This window comes from Neolamprologus brichardi, chromosome 7, assembly GCF_056152115.1.
Source record: "Neolamprologus brichardi isolate AB-2024 chromosome 7, ASM5615211v1, whole genome shotgun sequence".
Taxonomy (NCBI): domain Eukaryota; kingdom Metazoa; phylum Chordata; class Actinopteri; order Cichliformes; family Cichlidae; genus Neolamprologus; species Neolamprologus brichardi.
This window is the reverse complement of record NC_142110.1, coordinates 23,791,157-23,810,814: the sequence shown is the minus strand read 5'-3', so window position 1 is coordinate 23,810,814 and position 19,658 is coordinate 23,791,157. Positions and strand designations below refer to the sequence as shown.

Genomic DNA, 19,658 nt, shown 5'->3' with positions numbered 1-19,658 from the left:
AAAGTAAAACAGGAAATCATAAACTGTTTTACAAACAAACTCAGGAACACGAACACAGCACCGGGAAAGCACACAGGCAGGAATAACAAAACACTAAGAACCAAAACCCTAAGAACTGTTGAACAAAATACCAAAATCAGAATAAATACTAGAACACAGGACAATAATAGGAACAGTAAACACAAAACGCTGGGTCTAACGACCCAGGACCATGACACTGACAACCATATACAGTTTAACTGGTGGAGCAGTCACTGTTATTTTTTTTAAATTTACAGAGTCAAAGCAGCCCTATTTTGATTCATAGCAGAAGTTAAAGCTCAGATTTTGTAAATTGCTGTTGTAAGTGCCAATATACACTCACCAGGCTGCAGAAGTTCTAATCAAACATCAGAATAGGGGTAAAGGTAATTCAAGTAATTTTTTACATGGTTGTTGGTTTCAGTATTTGAGAAATGGATGATCTACTGGGATTACTACTGAACAGTACTTATCTTGGCCTTGTTGATGTCAGGTGTCAGAGGAGAATGGCCAGGCTGCCTGAAGTTAATAGGAGGGCAAATGTAACTCACTAATCTTTACAACTTAGAATAGTATTTCTGAATACACATCACTTTAAATCACATGGGTTAATCAAAGTCAAATGTACTTATATAGCACATTTAAAACAACAGCTGTTGAGCAAAGTGGTGCACATTTAAAACAATCAAAAGAGATGACAAAAAGCCAGGGAATAAAAGTGGTTTACACCACTTTTAGTGGGTTACACCAACCAAAGATTTCATGGGGTCCCCATCTTAAATGGGATGTTTCCAGCAGGGTAATTAACCATGTCCCAACACACAAAAATATTTTTAAACTGTTCCTTGAACAACTTGACAATGACATCAATATACTCTATAGGCACCATGTGACAAAGTGGGTGAGAATACCACTTGTCCATATTCTTAGTTAACATTCTTGTTTTGATTTAACCATATTTCACATGTAATCTGCAATAAGCAAACATCTACTATCCCGGGTTTGTATATGTTTTGCACTTTTACAGATTATATAATATAACATCTTGGTTTAAATCAATTCCTACAAGTTTGTTAAGTTAACATGTTATTTATTTCAACTGTTAATTTATATTGTTTAGAACTTACCTTACCTACCTGTCTTCCAGAAACAAAAGGAGGAAATGTAGTTTTACTTCGTGCTTTATAGCCTCTGGGTTCATCTGAGGTCACAGGAAGAGACCAAGTGCGGGAGTGGAAGAACTCTTATAATTTAATAAAGTTGATTGTAGATATGAAGAAATAGATTTATTGTTGTAATATGTATTGATTACACCACAGAGTTTATGTTGCCAGTAAAGAGTAGTAGTAGAGGTTTGAATATAATTATGTTCATCTTACCTACCGAATGGAATAGTCCAGTGGAGAAATCATTTGGTTAAGTGGACTATTTAAGCAGAACTCAGGTGTTTGAGAAGAAAGGTTCAGGTCAGTGTAGCTGTGTGCAGTTTGACTTTAATTTCTGTTGATTTAAGTTCAGTTATGTGTATTTGAACTGAGTTAATTATAGAGTTGAGTTTCTTATTTGTTTTTTGTAAATATTATTTGGGTCACAAAATGGTGAATAAATCACTTGCTACACTGGGCAGCATCAGCATGAAAGTGCAGGTTACTGTATTTTCAATAAAAAAATTTGCCATTAGTATGTACACACCTGTTAAAAACATGTACACCCTGTCTTATCACAGGACAATTTCAGATATAGTTATTATTTAATATTATGGCATCGAAACGCTTAACCACTCTTCCTATGTTGTTATGTCACATGTCCAGTGAGCCCCAGAGATTCTTCCAACATCCTTGCAAAAATAATGATGGTTTAAGTTTTCTTGTGTACACCTTACAGTGAGTCCCTGTGCTCTGTTTTTATGTTAGGTTGGTAGCAGGCTGGTCCTCCAGACTACTGGAATTCTGATGATCATCCTGGGAATCTTTGGAAAGTTTGGAGCAATTTTTATCACTATCCCAGATCCAGTCATTGGGGGCATGTTCCTTATTATGTTTGGAATGATTGCAGCAGTTGGGATATCCAACCTCCAGGTAAACACAATTAATTTCACAGCATATCAAATTGCATTTGTCTTTTATTTGGTGCACCTTTTTTTTTATTCAGAGTAACTAGAGCATACCTTAATAAGATGCCCTAATCCTTAACCCCTTCAAATAAAACAACACTGCTAAACAAAGCACCATCCCTATTAAGGCTTTCTTGGACTCACTGGTTCCACAGTGAGCGGTGTTGTTAAATCTATCTAGAATACAGGCAAAAACAGAAAGTAAGGATCATGTGTGTAATAAAAACTTTATTTGCATTTTGTTGTCATTAACTTGTCTACCATTTGGCACTTTAAGCAACCTTTAAGAAATCTGCTGCACAAAAATGTCTCATCATTGTAAAACTGCTTTGATGTTAGATATTGAACTTGGCAGTTGCTAGCGCACTGTAAGTGTAATCCGTAATACATGAAATTCAATGTAAGTACAGTAATATGTGATTTCAAGGTTAGGTTGAGTGAGTGAGGGTCAATAGTAATCACTTTTCCCGTATCAAGCTATTTCAGTTTGATTACAGCAAACATATTGGGCAAACATACAGACAAGACGATAGTAATTTAATGATATTCCAAAAAAGGTTTTTGAGTGTTTGTTTTTCAACCACAAACATATTTCTTAATGGCTAAATGACAACTGAAAACTAAACACAGTGAATCCTTAGCTGTTATAAAAGTCTCCGACTTTGAGACTAATTAATTGTTGAAAAACATAAGTGGGACGGTGTTTAAGGAAGTACTTGCTAGAAAATACAGGAAATGCAAATACCTTAACTGAACTGTTGCACAACTGTATTATTAGTTCCACCCCTCTATGGTATTTTTTGGCTAAAGAACTTGCTCTATCAGTTTTTGTAAAGATGAAAAATGACGGTGTTTTCCCAAGCTATATTTTGTAGCTATTTCGTTTTGTACTGTTGTAACACTGTTGTGTATCATGTTTCATTATTATAGGCAGGTAATATAGTCTTATACATACATCCACACACACACACAGATATATATATCTCTACACTGACCTCACTGTGACCCGTGTTAACCTGTCATGACCAAATAAATGTGAATCCCATACCAAAATAGAATTTGGGTCTCTTTTTTTCCTGATTATTCCTAATCTCATTTTAGTGAACTTCCACAGCAGAAATGTCAGCTAGCTGAAACAGATCAACAAAGTAATGGCTTGCATCTGAGAGTCAATAAACCAGTTTCAGCAAATTTGTATCACATTATTTCTGTCTCTTTTTCTTTCTTTCTCACCCTATTTCACACACCATCCTGTCTTCTTTTCTCTCTCCAGTATGTGGATCTTAACTCTTCACGTAACCTCGTCATCCTGGGCTTCTCAACCTTCAGCGGTCTGGTTCTACCCACCTGGTTTCAATCCAATCCTGGAATCATTGACACTGGTGATTTTAACACTCACATACACACACACACTTTTAGGGCTTTAAAATCAGTATTTGCACTAAAGTATAGAAATACAGTTAAAATAATCCACATATTGACTGTGAAACATAGTCTGTCAAAAAAGTGCGTGTGTGGGTTTTTTTTTTTTTTAATGTCAAATGGTGCCATCCAACCTGTGAAAACACACTCAAAGTCTTCTTTGCTTGAATTATACTGAACAAATTAATATTATTTATTTTATTTTTTTTTAGTTTACTTTAGTTTTACTCCAGAGCTTCCCAAAGTGTGGGGCCCGCCCCCTAGGGGGGGCACAGAGCCATTGCTGGGGGGGCACGGTATGAAAAGGGGAAAAAAAACATGCTTGGACCAGGGGCGATTTTAGGCCATTTTTGGGGGTGCTGAAGGACCCCCAAAATGAATCAAAGCACCCCCAAAGATTTCTTACTTTTTTTGACAATATTTGCTGTTTGTGTGACACACTGCTAAAATATAAAAAGCATACAGTACTTGGTTGAGACATAACATTTTAACAACAAAAGTATAGATACCCCCCCTCCCCCCTCCCAAAATGGTTTGTTCCAGCTCGCCTCTCCCCTGCTCTGGCTGTAGCGCCGTTGCTGCCAGAGCGATGGTGGCTGAGACGCAGGGAAGCTGAGGTGTAAGTGCCTGGCTTAAAACAGGACATATTAGCTGCATTTAACCTTCAGTTACTCTTTATATAGTTAGGTAGGAGTCAGACCATGTTTCTTTTTAGCTGAACAACATTACACCAGGTAACCTGGGTGTAAAAAAACTTGTTTTCCGGTGATGTTTGCTACCCTACAATTCGTCCTACACTGCAGTAAAATCAGCAACATTTGACCGTCCTGTTGCTCCCATTGAAATTTATATAGCCTATTTAAAACCCAAAACTTAAAATATTCCGTAGCCTACTGTTGTTACCACCCTGTTTTAAATCGATACTAACTAGCTAACTGACCGAATGCCCATTAACCCTATAACTCCTGTTGTGTGTGTGTGTGTGTGTGTGTGTGTGTTTTGGGGCCACCCTGGGGCGCACACATGTCAGTGCGCCCCAGGGTGGCTGTGGCTACAATGTAGCTTGCCAGCACCAGTGTGTGAATGGGTGGATGACTGGATGTGTAAAGCGCTTTGGGGTCCTTAGGGACTAGTAAAGCGCTATACAAATACAGGCCATTTACCATGTTTTTGTACAGACAGACAGCCAGGTTCATAATGGATATAAGGAAGTTGATTTTTGTTTTTTTAAAGGAGCCACATTCAGGTAAAAGTGTAAAATCAAATGATCCGTCAATCAAGAATAATGTTGGATCAGTGTTTCAATATTTATCTTTTATTAGATGTTCATGTGGTTTGGTTATTTGCCTTTTGGTTGAAAGTACACTGAGAGAGGACTTTTTTATTAGTGATCTTAATAGTATTTTTTCATATTAATGTAATTTATCATCTAATTGAATACAATCTATTTGTGTATGATTGTCAGTCCAAAGAGGGAGAGAGGAAAGAGGGGAATGTGAGGATTAAGTACAAGATCAGGAAGAACCAGGTAAGAAAACAGACAGGGAACAGTGACAGGCACAACAGAAACTGGTAAACTGACAAAGAGAAAAAACCTGATTTTACTCACACAATCAGGAAGTTATGTCCTCCCTATATTAAAGCTGCTATACAGAATCTGCAAAACAAGCTGGTTTGAAACATTTTTGCATTTGCATTGCATTTTAACAACATTCCAACATAACATTATAATTGATTGGGGAGATTAAAATTAATAATATATTTTTATGTGGTTCAGCCACAACTCTACTAAAACCTCAGCCAGTAATAGGTAGGCCAACTTTTGGACCGTCTAGTTGTCTGTATGACTGCCGCAATACGTACGTGAGGAGCTGTAAAGAGAAGCAGAGTGCTATGTTTCTAAAAATGTTTTAAGCTTGTTTCAAAAGATTCTGTACTGCAGCTTTAAATGTTTTCCAAAAGCACACAGACACTTACCTTATCAGTGTTTCTCAAACTTTTTACAGTGTGTACCACCTAATAAAATGTCAAGCTCTCCCAAGTACCACTATGAAAGCATGAAACCCATAAATCTTACAACACAAAATTAGTATTATTAAATTAGTAAAATTAGTGTCTGCAGTAAAGATTTTTATTTGTAATAATTTATTCTGTTGTGGGAGTGTTTTTTATGTATCTGTATTATATTATACATACACATTAAAAGTGAATCTCTGTCCAAAAAATGCACTCAGTTTACTTTTTACTATGAGCATCATTCATTATTCTCCCGCAGTAATTAAGGTTAGGATATGTATTTTTTTTATTCCAATCCATTCTTCTTTTGCAGCATTTAAATAACCTTTATCAGATTTGATGGTTTTGTTACAGAATTTTCAAAAAAGTATTTTGCTTTTCTTTCACAAATGTGGGGATTAAATTGTGTTAAAATGTACAAAACAGCGATGTCATGTTTTAAGACGAGGACCCAGGCACAGAGAGACTTGATGAATTTAAGAATCTTATGATTTATCTTGCCTGGCTGGGCAGCTCTCTGGGTGCTCAGCACCCCCAAAGCTCTAATTCTAGAATCGCCCCTGGCTTGGACACTGCTGGCACGGGGCGCCCACACAAACGCAAAGCAGGAGATGAAGCATCGCTGAATATGTTTCCAAACCAGCTTCATTCTAAGCCAAAGACTAGAAAATATGGTGAAGCATATCTTCCCTTTGGCTTCACCTACACAATAGTGATGGGATTTCCGGCTCTTTTTAGGGATCCGGCTCCCAATAAGGAGCTGGCTCGCATTGTTCACTTCAAAGAACCGGCTCTAAGAGCCATTTCGTTCGCGAACGACCCATCACTAGTGTGTGGTAGTCTTGTCCTTTAGCGGGCGACCAGCGGTGGTGGTCGGCAGCGCAACCAGTACGCTGCTGTAGGTGCCGCAGGTTCTCTTGCTTGACCAACGATTATCTTCCACGCTTTTTGATCTAAAGCAATGGTTCTTACAGGTGTGTGGTAGTAACAGGTGAATGAACTTTTAATTATTTGAATATATATGAGTGCCTGTGTATAAATACAGAAACAATACACATGCTTTCAATTGTGTAATTTAAGTGATCAAGGTAGCTCTGTTTTGGAAGTTCAGTTAACGCTAGAAATGTGTTTTGGAGTTCGTACGTGCTTTGGACTTTTGGACTTTTGTTTATAGCCAATATTAAAGACTCACCATTTGTTGTTGAAGTCAGCCTTCTATGTCCTACATTTGGATTCTGTGTCTATACTCTGTACACCTTGCTACAGTCAACCTGACTGACTGAGTCATTAACTGAGAAACTGTTGTCATTTATATATGTATATATGTTATTCTTAGGACATGAAAAAGAAAATCAATCCTGTACATAGTACAGTCCTCCAAAATAGTACAAAGTATGGTTAGGGCCTATCAAGCTATAAGCTGCAGAACTAACCTGCTCGGAAGCAGGTTATAGCTCAGTAGCGTATAAAATCACCGCTCACTGACCAATCAATTTTCCAGAAACTAGTTTCAGATGCATAGATAGCAAAAGTTGTTTTAAGAGCAACTGATATCATTGTCTGCAGCAACTGTGTCACTGCTGTATCATGTTATTAATGTCTTTATATTTTAAATAGTTTTCCTTTCGTTTGTGAAATCGGACACTTTGTTGATAAAAAAAAAAATCTGACCATGTTTCTAATGGTCATCTGGTTGGTCATATGCCACGTCTTTCATGTGAATGTGTGCATAGCTAGATTAGGAAACCTTGGGCTGACTGAGCTGGTAACCACCTTTGTGTGACTGCTTAACACAATTGGCAGGGTAAGTGAAGCCAGGTATTGAATATCATTTGTATGCTGAACTTGTTTCATAGTACATGGCCCAGCTCTGGCACCACGATGCCCAGGTGTCACATGACGAGTGCAGAGAAAAATTCAAGCACAAAAGATATCTGATACCTATAGAGACAGCAAAGAATGTAGCTTGCTAACACACTGTGCTATTTTAGCTTATTCAGCCTGGTTTATAATAATTTATTTCACTGTATAATATCGACAGAATAGGTAATCTGATAAAATACACAAGATGGCTCTTTTGTCCATTTAAGCCCACACAACCCATGTCTGTTTGTTATGGCACAGCGCTAGTTTGTTACTATGCATCAATGAGCATTAAAAATGTTGGAAAGCAGCAGTTTCATGTCATTTTCTTCTCAGTTCAGTACACAGTAGCCACTGTACCATGACAAACTCTTTGTCTGTACCCACACTGGGTGTGATCTATCATTTATTTCACCACCTCCTTTATGATTTTATCTAACAGGAATCACAATAGAAAGTGCTCTAAATATCTGGTGCATAATTGAAGAAACTAAGCTATGGTGCTTTAATAACATTTATAATTGTTCAAATAGTTGTGCTGTGGGACACTTTTGTAAGATTTCTGCTTGAGATATTACACAAGTTTGACCATTTTATTTTTTATTAATCAAAACAAAATCACCAAACAATGACAAAAAATAAAACATCCAGTGACATAGTCCTCTTACAGTGAATTCCAGGCTGTGTTCCCACAAACACTTAGAGATTACCCTTGAAAAGATGCAGTAGTTTTGCCAGCCTAAGCTCCTAATGCCAAGGTGTTCCAAAATCCCACAGGCCCAGATGGCAAACATTTTACATTTAGTCTTTAGGCTAAATGTGGCAAATTGTCTTTTAGACTAAATGTGTTTTGGGAATCTTTGGTTTTACCTTTACATACTTAGGACAGAAAAATATTCAGTTTGGTCCAGTCTTTTAAGGCAGGTTTTATATGGGTTGAATAGGATAAAACCAGCATTACAGCCAGTAGGGGGCACTGATAAGGCTCTTGACCTTGATTCTTTGTACATCCATGCATGACTTTTCTTCTTAGCGCAAGAAGGAGGCTGGGTTGGAATCACATTTATTTAAAGTGTAAAACTGTGGATGTTGTCAGCAACTTTGAGAATAGAATTTTAAGGGCTTGGATTGGTTATATGTGACTTTAGCTTCTTTGGAAAATGTCTACATCTAGGGATGTGCAGATTGCAGAAAACATCAGAAAAGAACCTAATACTTGAAATATTTTTGGGGGGTTTCTTGTTTGTTAGTTTTTAACAATTAGTCTAGATTTCATTTGTAAAAATATAGTTTTTTCTATGTTATACTGGAATTTGCTGATTGCAGATATTGCCAACTGAACACTTCAATCAGGTCTCTGACAATTTTGCAAACAATTTAAAGAAAGAAAGCACTGCAACTGCGTAAGTATTTGTAATATGGTAAGCCCATCACATACATCTTATAAAGGTTTCACAGTGCTTAGGTGAAACAGGTCAAATCTATAAAACATTCCAAGGGTATAATCATGGATAACTCTAGGTTTACTTGCACCTCTGTTTATGTAGTGTGCACAAATTCTTCATTGACATTATTGCCTATTGGTCAGGTAAGAGGAATGACTAAACAGGGAAAAACAATAGTGAAAAAGCAGAAAGGGGAAAAATAATAATAATAATAAAGTTAAATGCGAAAGGTGAATGGGGTAAAATTGTTTTGTAATACTTTAAATGTTTTTCTACATTACATAAACATAATAAAATATGCATTCATATGCAACTGATAGATCACTCTCAGCTTACACTAATGCAGTGATCAATCCAAGCATTAATCCAATAGATGAAATTACACAATGTGAAATAAATATGATCAGTCAGAGATCTTGGAAGCAAGAGAGTTATAGATCGTCACAGGCTGACAACTGATAAGTACATTATTTTGATGACATTTTGATTAGCTGATTCATAGGCTTTGTGACCACCTCCTATGAAGCGCCATCAAAAGAGCAATCTTCAAGATTAAACAACTCTTCTCAGCAGACATGAGACCTTGATCCTATGTGTCATGTGATGCTAGTGTCTCCCAAGAAAGTGCTAATCCAGAGTGCAAAACTGGGCATGAGGGCTTGTCTGGTTTTCTCTGGTCTAGGCTGCTTACCTCCCAATCCTCTTGGCTTGCCCCCATGTAACTGGCTGTAATCTGCCCAGCTCAGATAAAGCACTCTTGCTCCAGAGTCTGTCCCCAGCCTCAACATTAGCTGATAGCTCCAGACAAGAGGAAACCTGTCAATGCTCTTTGTAAACAAACGCTTACTCATCCCGGCGTCTTTCGATGTACAAGCTGTTGGATTTAAAATCAACTCAGTGGATGCCTTGAACTTTTGACTGCTGCCGTTTTGGGCAGGAAATGTGTGTGTGTTCCTTTGTGTGTATATGTTTTGGGATGGGTTATTTGAACAAGAGTTTTTTCAGAGTCAAACTACGTCAGCGCTGTTTGCAGTTCTTGATTCAATTCAGTACAACTTCATTATGCAGTTTATTTCCTGAGAAGGATTATGAAAGCACGGCCTTGGACTTGCAGGCATTTCCATTTTGAATGGCCCTCTGTATTCCACCATGTGCTCATGGTCACACATGTCACATGAAAAGCCAACTCTGACTCAGGATTTTAGAGTATCTTAGTGGTCTCTAGTGATTTAAAAACGGTGCCCCTTGGTCAACAGAAACCTTTACAAATCCATATATCTAAACATCCATGGCTCTTTTGTCGATGTCACAGGACACTCTTGTGACGTGCTACAGGCAAATTGTACCTATGTTACCACTTTGTGTCAACAATGTGGCTTTTATTAAACTACCAGCAAATTTGCTCTTTTAGAATGCTACTACACGTTCTGTTTCTTATTGTGAATTATCCACTTCACTTAAAATGTCTCCATGTAAAAGATTAATTTACATCAATTCATCAGTTACAAAAATATATGTATTTTTTACTATTGGCATCAGATAGTAGCTAGTTTTACATTGATGTTGTCCCCTTCTAGGTCATCTTCTAGGTCATCTCCTTGTGCACCATGTTTCTCCAAACTGTTTTCTGGAAGTCATGTCCTTCCTCTATACCCCAATCCTAAGAAAATAAATATGGGTTGATATGGTACAAATCTTAATAACAAAAGAGTTAAAATGGGATTTGGTAGGTGGGGGAACACTAAGGTCCAGTGTAGTGGGGCAGTGCAGCAAAAAGAAGTAATCAGTCACATATACTGTGGTTAATACATAAGCAGATTTTACATCATGGCTTTATCGTCATGACTTCCTGGCCACTATAAAATTATTATAAAGGCAGACTTTGGAAAGTGTTGATAAAGAAAACAATCACCTTAAAGTGGACATGACAGTATCACGGCAAAACGTGCAACAGACACGCCAGTCCGCCATTTTATACTTTGCCTCTCCAAAGCATGAAATGGAGACGCATGCAAAGTTGCAGTAAGCTGCAGAACCAGCAGAGTGAGATATTTTATTTCAAACTAACACTGAAATAATTATGGGAATGCATTTAAACAGACATTATTCATATGTAAATACATATTAGCCAACTAGCTTTATCATTTCTGTCGATTAACGACCCAAGAATGTAAATCATACCTTTTTGTGCTCACTACTGACTTCCTGACTTTAAATATGTTATCTCCCCCTGTTGGTAATGCAAATTCTGCATGTATATCCACTTCTCGATTTGGACCAGCCTGTCTATTACACGCTTTGCTGTGGTTGTGTATTAATGTGTATTAAACCATGGAGCCCTACTTTAAAATACTCTAAGATTTAGCACTATCTGTGAAGGTTGATTTAAGAAATAAGTATTTAGAGTTACAATTTTTAGAGCATGCGTAGCACCATCTTGTGCCAGTACAGAATGTGAGATCACTAAGTTGGTTGGTTGCTGCTAATAGTCTTGCATTAGCTAGCTAGTAACAGAATTGATAACTCAATAGAAAACAGGGAAACTAAAAGTAAAAAAGCAGTCTCAGGGGTGTCACTTTTAAATCGCCCCTGGCTGTAGCAATAACTTTTATTGTAAAAAACTAATTTGTTTTACAATCAACTTTCACTCTCTGTCTCCTAAGCAGTAAGTTGTTCTTTATTGTTGACTAGCTGCACTGTAATGGGAAAATTCTCCTGCTGACTGTAGTGTTAGAGTTTGTCGAGCAGTTTAATAAATGAGGACTATGTGCAAAAGAGCTTGTTTGAGTGAGGTTCACGGTTGATTCACCACACAGACAAACTGTCCAATACTGTCCCCTCTGTGTGTAATTTTTGTTGTTAGGTTGAGTGGACAGACTGAGCAGTTCAATCAACTGGCAGATATATGTCTACAAGATGCGATCAGTGCTATTTTATGCAATAAAATATTTTTTCTTTTCTTAAGCATATCCAACCAGTTTACTACTTATATATCACACAAGAAACTGAAGCATAAGTGATAATCCTAGAATGCATGAGCATGTCCACAGGGAGATTTTTTTTGTTCTGTGAACATGCTCATCAAAAGGAGCGAGCTAAAGTGGTTTGCACATCTGACATCTGATGTCTCCTGGTTGAGGTGTTCTGGGCATATCCCACTGAGAGGAGGCCCCAGGGCAGACTTAGGACAAACAGGAGAGATTACATCTCTTGGCTGGCCTGGAAGTGTCTTGGTGTTATTCCCCTGGATAAGCAGAGGAGGAGGCTGAGGACAGTGAGTCTTGGCTTTTCTGCTTGGGTTTCTGCCATCATGACCCTGCTCCTGATAGGCGAAAGAAAATGAAAGGAGGGATGGATGGATAGATGAACATGCCACTGGATGGTAGGATTCCTGATCGTGCTTTGGTAAGAAACTTAGTTATGTTTGGATGTGCTTGGGTAAAGAAAGTATTTTATGGCATAAAATGGTACTGGACATCTGCTCTGCTAGCTAATTGCCCTTCTCAGTTTACCCACCAGATGAAGAAAAAACACAGGAAGGACAGTATCAGACCACTTGTAAGTTTGAGTTTACCTTGATTTACTTAATCTCTGGCTCTTTTCACAGTGTGCTTTTTTTTAATTCTCTCTTCCTTTCATTAAACTCAACCAGTGGTGGCAGGCAGCCACTTCCTTCTTGGACTTTTTTCCTGTTAAAAGGGGTTTTTCCTTCCCACTGTTGCCAAGTGATTGCTCGAAGTGATTGCTCAAAGTGATTGCTCAAAGTAATTGCTCATTTCATTGTTGGGGTTTTCTCTCTATTATTGTAGGGCAGTGGCTATCAAACTGAGGTCCCCAGACCTCCAGGGGTATGCAAGGTGCAGATTGGGGGTCTGTGAAAACACATAGTGTCACCTGGCGCATAGTGGCACTTAAAAACATGTGCATCATCTGAGGTTGAGCTAATTAGCACAATGGACTAATATTTGTCCACTTCATCAAGTAATTCAGAAGCCAAACAACCTAAATTTAGAGAGTATGACAACAGTCCCCTCGAGTTTGGCTTTATCGAGAATGTTGATGGAAGACCAAAATGCATTGTGTGTCTTCAAGTGCTAGAAAATGAAGCAACGAAGCCAGCCAAGCTAAAGTGGCATCTCATCTCAAAGCATGAGGGTTATAAGGGGGTCCTTGGAAATATTTTACCCCCTGTATGGGGTATGGTAAACTCAGCAACTGTGGTAAAAGTGCATACCAGGTATTCTGGCTTCCTCACACAGTAAACTGAGTAAGAGTGAATGCTGTCTGTCTCTCTGTGTTGGCCCTATGCTGGACTGGCATGTCAGCTGAGATAGGCTCCTGCACCCTTGTGACCTAAACTGCATAAGAAGTTAAGGAAATGGGTGGATGGATGATTAGGCCTTGATTTAGTTTTAAAAAGAATGAATCCTTGCCTTCATATGGAAGAGGCAAGCGCAACGATAATCTTGTACAAGATTTATAGTTCTTTTGTCTTAGGCTAATAAAGGTTAACAACTTGTTTTGTTTGTTCTTGTCTCTAAAGGAATAAAAGAGCTGGACCAATTGATTGTAGTGCTTTTTACCACACATATGTTCATCGGTGGATTTTTTGGATTCATACTGGATAACACCATTCCAGGTGAATGACAGAATACTTGTGTTAAAGACAATCAATTATAAAGTAAGCTCTATCATCTAACCTCATCCCATCTTTTTCAGGTACTGACAAAGAGAGAGGTATCAAGAGCTGGCAGGACAAGGTGCAAGATGGAAGCAAAAACATGCATGACCAGTCATGCTATGATATACCTTTCTGCAACAAGGTTTTGAAAAGGTTTAGATGTTTCCAGTGCCTCCCCTTCCTCCCTTCTTACAAGACCACCCAGTAGGAGGCAACCATGTAATGATGTGGTAGCTCAGTGTGCGACATTAATGTTGGACTGTTAGCCTCATTAGAACAAAGAAGTCTTAATTGGATGGAATATTCTCAATGACAAAATAAGTGTACATGACACTTGCCTTATTTCTTCAGTGCTATTACTGTTCATTTTAAACCTCACTGCCGACAGTATTTTCACAGTGTCACTTTTCTGCTGCAGTTTCAGTTTCCCATTTTTGTTGATCTGGTTAATTATTTCGAAACAGTTAAATCTTTGAAACAAATAGAAGTGTTTCACATTACAGAATTTCACATTCACATTACAGTGTACATTGGCATCAATAGGCAGAGGTCAAGCTGCTGCAGCTTTAAACTGTCATCGTGCTTCTGAAACTATCTTTTAGACTGAAAACCCAGTGGAGACATAAAGGCGCTGATTCTTTAACATTATTAAAATAAAATTAGTTTAATCTCACTTACCGAAAACAAACACTGAAACAATATTTGTGCTAATTGGTTACTAGTTTGTTTTTATATTATGTTTAATTAATTCATTATATGGATGGTTGCAATTAAAGTAGCAATTTATAGGTAGTGCATTTATAAACATTAGGATGTTTTTTTTTTCAATATCGTTGATGTTTGTGTCCTGTTTCATTTTCACTGTTTCATTTTATTTGTACTTGTTGACACAGGTTGTATTAAAATGTGACGAGTTGAGATTGAGGTTGTTGCTTATTAATGTTTTTTATATTAGTGATTATTTTATAGCTTTTTAAGAGTAAACAGTTAATTACAATGATCACGAAGGAACAAGACCCACAAGCAGGACTCCCAAAAATCCACATCTTTAATCCAGAAAGCTGTACACGGGAAGGCAGAGGAGGCAAACAAATCCAAATATGGCAAAAGTAAAGTCCAAAAAACAATCCAGATGTTCAGATACAAAACAAACAAGGAGCAACAAGGGAAAAACTTTGCATACAAACAACATACTAGAAATACTAAAATATTTGCAATATTTGACCAAATCATGGTAATGGCAACTTTAGTTATGTAGCAGATTTCATCATACTCAGATTCAATCTGCTTACTACAGAGAGTAAAAATAAACACAAATCTATATAGGTTTATAATGACAGCTGAAAAATAAATTATATAATAGTTAAAACAGCTAACATACACATTCACACACACTCACAGACACTCAGCTTTTGACTTATTGAGTCGTTTTTTGAATGTAGGCACAGCTGTAACTTACCTCAGGTCAGCAGGCAACTTGTTACAAATATAGGAGCACAGTAACAGAAACCACCCTCACGACATGTAGCTCTAATTCGGGGGGCACCTGATGTTGTTTAACTGGGTTGCAGACAGTGAGCAGTAAGGCAGCAAATGTTTAGTTCATAAAGTTTAAAATTAACTTTTTGAACTGGGAGCCAATGAAGTACTTAAGCACTTCAGCCCATGTTCAAATTTCCATGTACGTGTAACGACTCTGGCAGCAGACCTTATTATCAAAACTGTGATCACTGTTCAAAATGATGCCAAGGTTTCTGACTTCTTTACTGTGTTTCAGAGGCAGGGAAGATAAATGTGAACTAACTGACTACAAATAATTCTGTTCTAAAAAAATTAAACTCTTAAACCAATTGACTTGTGAGCTGAATAAAAGGTCTGCAGCATTTTATTTCTGCCATCTTTACCTTTCTTTTGTTTCTTCCAGGAACTTTAGGTGGATTATGTATATCTCTGTATATTTCTGGCAAAATCAATATAATTAATTATTTGAGAAATTGCATCAGAGAAATTATGCAGCATTTAATCATATGATGGCAGTACTTGTAATGTGTGCTTTGAAAGTTCGCTGATAAATATGTCACCTGTGATGCCATTGATGTAATGCTCGTTAATTAATCGGTTGGTATTTGTTTTGACAAGACAAATAAAACACACAATAATGATTCGAGAAAGCAACATTTTGAACATTTGTAAATGTGACATCAAGGCGTCTGGAAACAATTAGATCAAGTGTGTGACCTTTTGTATGAATGGGTCCATTCACATGCTATTTAAAGTCAAAACATTCTAATAAAGGGATTGTCTGTTTTATATCACTTTTCATTGTTGCTGTTGTCAGTGTGAATATTTGTATCCTCTGAACTAATGATACATCAAATTATGTAAATTAGGGAAATTTATGTTGTATATTTGGAAAGAAATCCATCAATTTCCTCTGAATCATGTCTAAGGTTCTAAGGGGATGATATTTAGTGACGAATACAGCACAATATTATAATTAATATAATTATTAATTAATATATATATAATATTAATTAATATTAATATATTAATTATATATAGAATTAATTAATAAACCTGAATATTCAAAATCTTGAAAATGGCACAGATTAACAGTTAAAGATTCCAGTACTCCTGTGCAATATTCAATATGCACAACTAATTGTGAATTAGTGGTTGATATTTTAATCTGCGCTGTATTACCAGTATCATACTAGTGGTACAACCCCCGCCAGGGGCAGAGACACATCCAGTCCTCACCAACTACAAAGGTCAGAGTATGATTATAAGAATTAATGTGTAAACAGAATTTTTTTTTTTTTATCCCAGATAAAAGTCAACTTCCCTCATGTAGAGTTCATTGGCAGTTGGCAGGACTTTACTGCCAGCGACTAGAGTTAACAGCAATAATTGCACAGCATCTACTTTTTTAAAAATATGCTACATTATTTTTTAAATGCTAAAAAAGACATTAAACATGTTATGCTAAAATGTTAAAAACAAAGAAAATGGGTTGAACTTGCATATGTGTAGCAGCATTTACAGTAACCTTTTGCATGCATGTCTGTCTCACAGCATGCTGCCCAGTTACAGAGACAGGTTAACTGCTGAGGCAAAGGTTAATTGCTTTAAGATAAACATGGAGAGCTTCTAGAGCCAATGATTAAGGCAGGTTTATGCAGTATAAGAGACCCCCATCAGGGTCTCACAGTATAAACATGTGCTTAAATGCTTAAATCTTTTTGTTAGTGGATTCAAACATAAAGCCTGAGTACTTACAGTATGTGTCTGCACTTCTTTTTGGCTCTCGGAGGAGGTGGACGCACTTTTTCTCCTCTCCTCTCCCTTATCTTTCCTGCTTAGCTCTTATGTCCTTGTCTAGTCTCGTGTTTTTTTGTATTACTTTCCCTGGAACACTCTCTCACAGTCTGTTTCTAAAACCTAAAGAGAATTATGGATTTGATCAACTGGTCTCTGAATGCTATTGACACACTTTACCCTTTTGTGTTACACATTTCGATGTTTTTTTCTTCGCTATCTAGCCTGACCTGTCTCCCCAGTGTAATGTTTGTGTATTGTATGTGCAGTCGGCAAGGTCTGTCAACTCGGTTGTGGACAAAAGACCTGCAACTGACAAATAAAGGCTATCTCATCTCATCTCTCATCTCATGTTTTGGTATTTCTGAATTCTTTGAAGTTTATTTTTGACTGATGTTTTGTCTTCACCCCTCCCTGGTCTGAACAGGAATCTTTGAAACTTCTTCCTCTTTTAGAAATACAACCTATGAACAGGTTGTAAAACAGGCCAAAACAGAGAGAATGAGGAGGAGCTTCTTCCCCCAGGCTATTCGGGCCCTGAACCAGGTGTAGGACTGTACTCTCCCACACACATCACTATAAGACTGGACTCTCACACACATCACATCACCACACGCACCACCACACATTTCCTATAATTTCCTATAATTTATAATCTTTATAATCTCTTTCTGCTGTTTGCACATTTTTATTTATTTATTTTTTTATTTTTACTGTAAATTCCTAAGTTAATTTGTAAATTTTGTAGTAAATTGTAAATACTGTAAAACTTTTTTTCTGTCATTTAATGGTCGGGCACTGCGCAGCTACAAGCATTTCACCCCCATGTCATACTGTGTATGGTTGTGTGTGTGTGACAAATAAAATTTGAATTTGAATTTGAATATGATACATTCTACAGTAAGGACTAGCATTGCATCGTTTTCTCGTGTTGTTTAAGACATTTTTGGAGATCTGACATTTTGTGTGATATTTAATATTAACATTACAAAAAATATCCATAGCACTCAGTAAAAAGAATGAAATTCCAAAAAGCAGACACTCATTATCCAGCTCCAAGCACTATGAACAGAGAATAGGGATGAATGACAGTTACTAGTGTAGGCTCAATTAAAGGGAGCTCATGGTGTGCAATTTGTCACTTCTTTCAGAACATTGGTATCTAAGGCTACGTCCACATTAGCCCGGATAGATTTGAAAATGTGTTTTCGTTTTCAGTCATTTTCACAGAGTTGTGCGTCCACATTGCAATGGCCGAAAACGCTTATGTTCCAGTACTGCGCATGCATGAAATGCAAGAAGATTCGACCTGCCTCATTTCTGTCTGCCTTTTATTTGCTTTCCGGCTCTTTGAAATGTTGCGGCAGAATGTCGAGGAAAAGCACCAAGTATTTTTTTGTTTTTTGCTGCTGCAAGTAACACAAAAGTACAAAGTTGCAAAAGTGAGTGAGAATTAAAGAATTTGAAGAAAAGCTTTCTGGAGCATGTACAAACTGATATTAATCTTTAATAGGGCTGTCAAAATGGAGAGCAAACAAAACGACTGCTGTATAATGCCCTCCGCTATCTTAGTTTAATTGGTCACACGATTGCAACACATGACTAAAATGGGTCATCGTTTTAAAAAAGTCTCAGTTTTTACTGTCCACAGTGCGAAAGCACTGTTTTCAAATGTATGCGTTTTCTGCGTTTTCCTTCAGCGAAAACGCCATCTCAGTGTGGACGGGAGGTCAAAACGGAGAGAAGAGTGTGGACGTAGCCTAAGACAGGTGTTAAAAGCAGTGTAACAAGTTTTACCAACAGCTTCAGTGGCATAGCAAGTTCAAATCAGGTCACACACTGTGAGTACCATATGTAAAAGCCATGTGGCTAGCAAAAGTGCCAAGTTTGTCAGCAAGTCACCTGGTCACGGAATAAGCCAGTGGCACAGATAGATATTTAAAATGGTGGTCTACCCTTGCAGCTACACTGGCGCAAAGCTAACATAATTACCAAATCCTAATCAGGATTGAGTTGAATTGACAGATGTGAGCATTCATTATGTGAAGAGACACCTTCAGCCACAATGTTCCAAACGTGAGGCATTACAGAAAGTCTGTCAGGGTATTACCTGCCCCAGGGTTTATCAACCCTTGGAAACGTGACCTGCCTTGAATGTATGCCATCTCTGAGCTCAAAGGTCTCCTAAATGCAGGAGAATAGTAAACTAAGCCTGTCTACTCTATGCAAGCTTGCATTACTAGTAGGGTCATTAAGAAAGTGAGATACAGGTGCTAGTTTGTGGGTTTAATTTTTTTTTTAATGTAGGGAGGGGAGGGAGTGTGTGTTTTTTACAAATAATTTTGTTTTATTAAGTCCTAAAATTAAGAACATTCAGAACAGAGATTTTTAAGAACAGTTTATTTCAAACAAGAGAAAAAAAAGAGAAAAATAACAAACGCTGCATGAATATGTCTACACAATGTTTATGTTCAAAAACGAGTAGGATGAACTTTACTCTTTTTTTGTTCGTACCCCCAAGTTAACTACACAGACCAAAGGAAATTAATCTGCAAATATAACCAAGACCAACAGATCATGGCTTAGGGCAAAAGATGGTGCAGGTTAGTTTCTCCTCAGTTAAGCTACTTTATACAGCTTTACTCTAAGGTACACCATACTGAACTAATCCAATGGAGGCCAGAAGATTGGAAACCATTATTTATTAGTTTTCCCTGAGCCACAGTGATTTTGCAAAGGCTGCAACTGGTCATTATTGATAACATGTTTGTTTCTATGT

The 19,658-nt window shown here is 37.4% G+C and overlaps 1 protein-coding gene across 1 annotated transcript in view; it reads left to right on the top strand.

Annotated features, from left to right (window-relative positions):
• The window catches only part of si:dkey-106n21.1 (solute carrier family 23 member 2), a 54,104-nt gene extending 39,900 nt beyond the window's left edge, over positions 1 to 14,204 (top strand). Inside the window, exons 9-12 of the mRNA XM_006782326.3 lie at positions 1,935 to 2,099; positions 3,408 to 3,516; positions 13,424 to 13,519; positions 13,600 to 14,204. Of these exons, the coding sequence (XP_006782389.1) occupies positions 1,935 to 2,099; positions 3,408 to 3,516; positions 13,424 to 13,519; positions 13,600 to 13,769 (540 nt within the window). The 3' untranslated portion in view covers positions 13,770 to 14,204. The remainder of the gene's footprint in view (positions 1 to 1,934; positions 2,100 to 3,407; positions 3,517 to 13,423; positions 13,520 to 13,599) is intronic.
• The last annotated feature ends 5,454 nt before the right edge of the window (positions 14,205 to 19,658 follow it).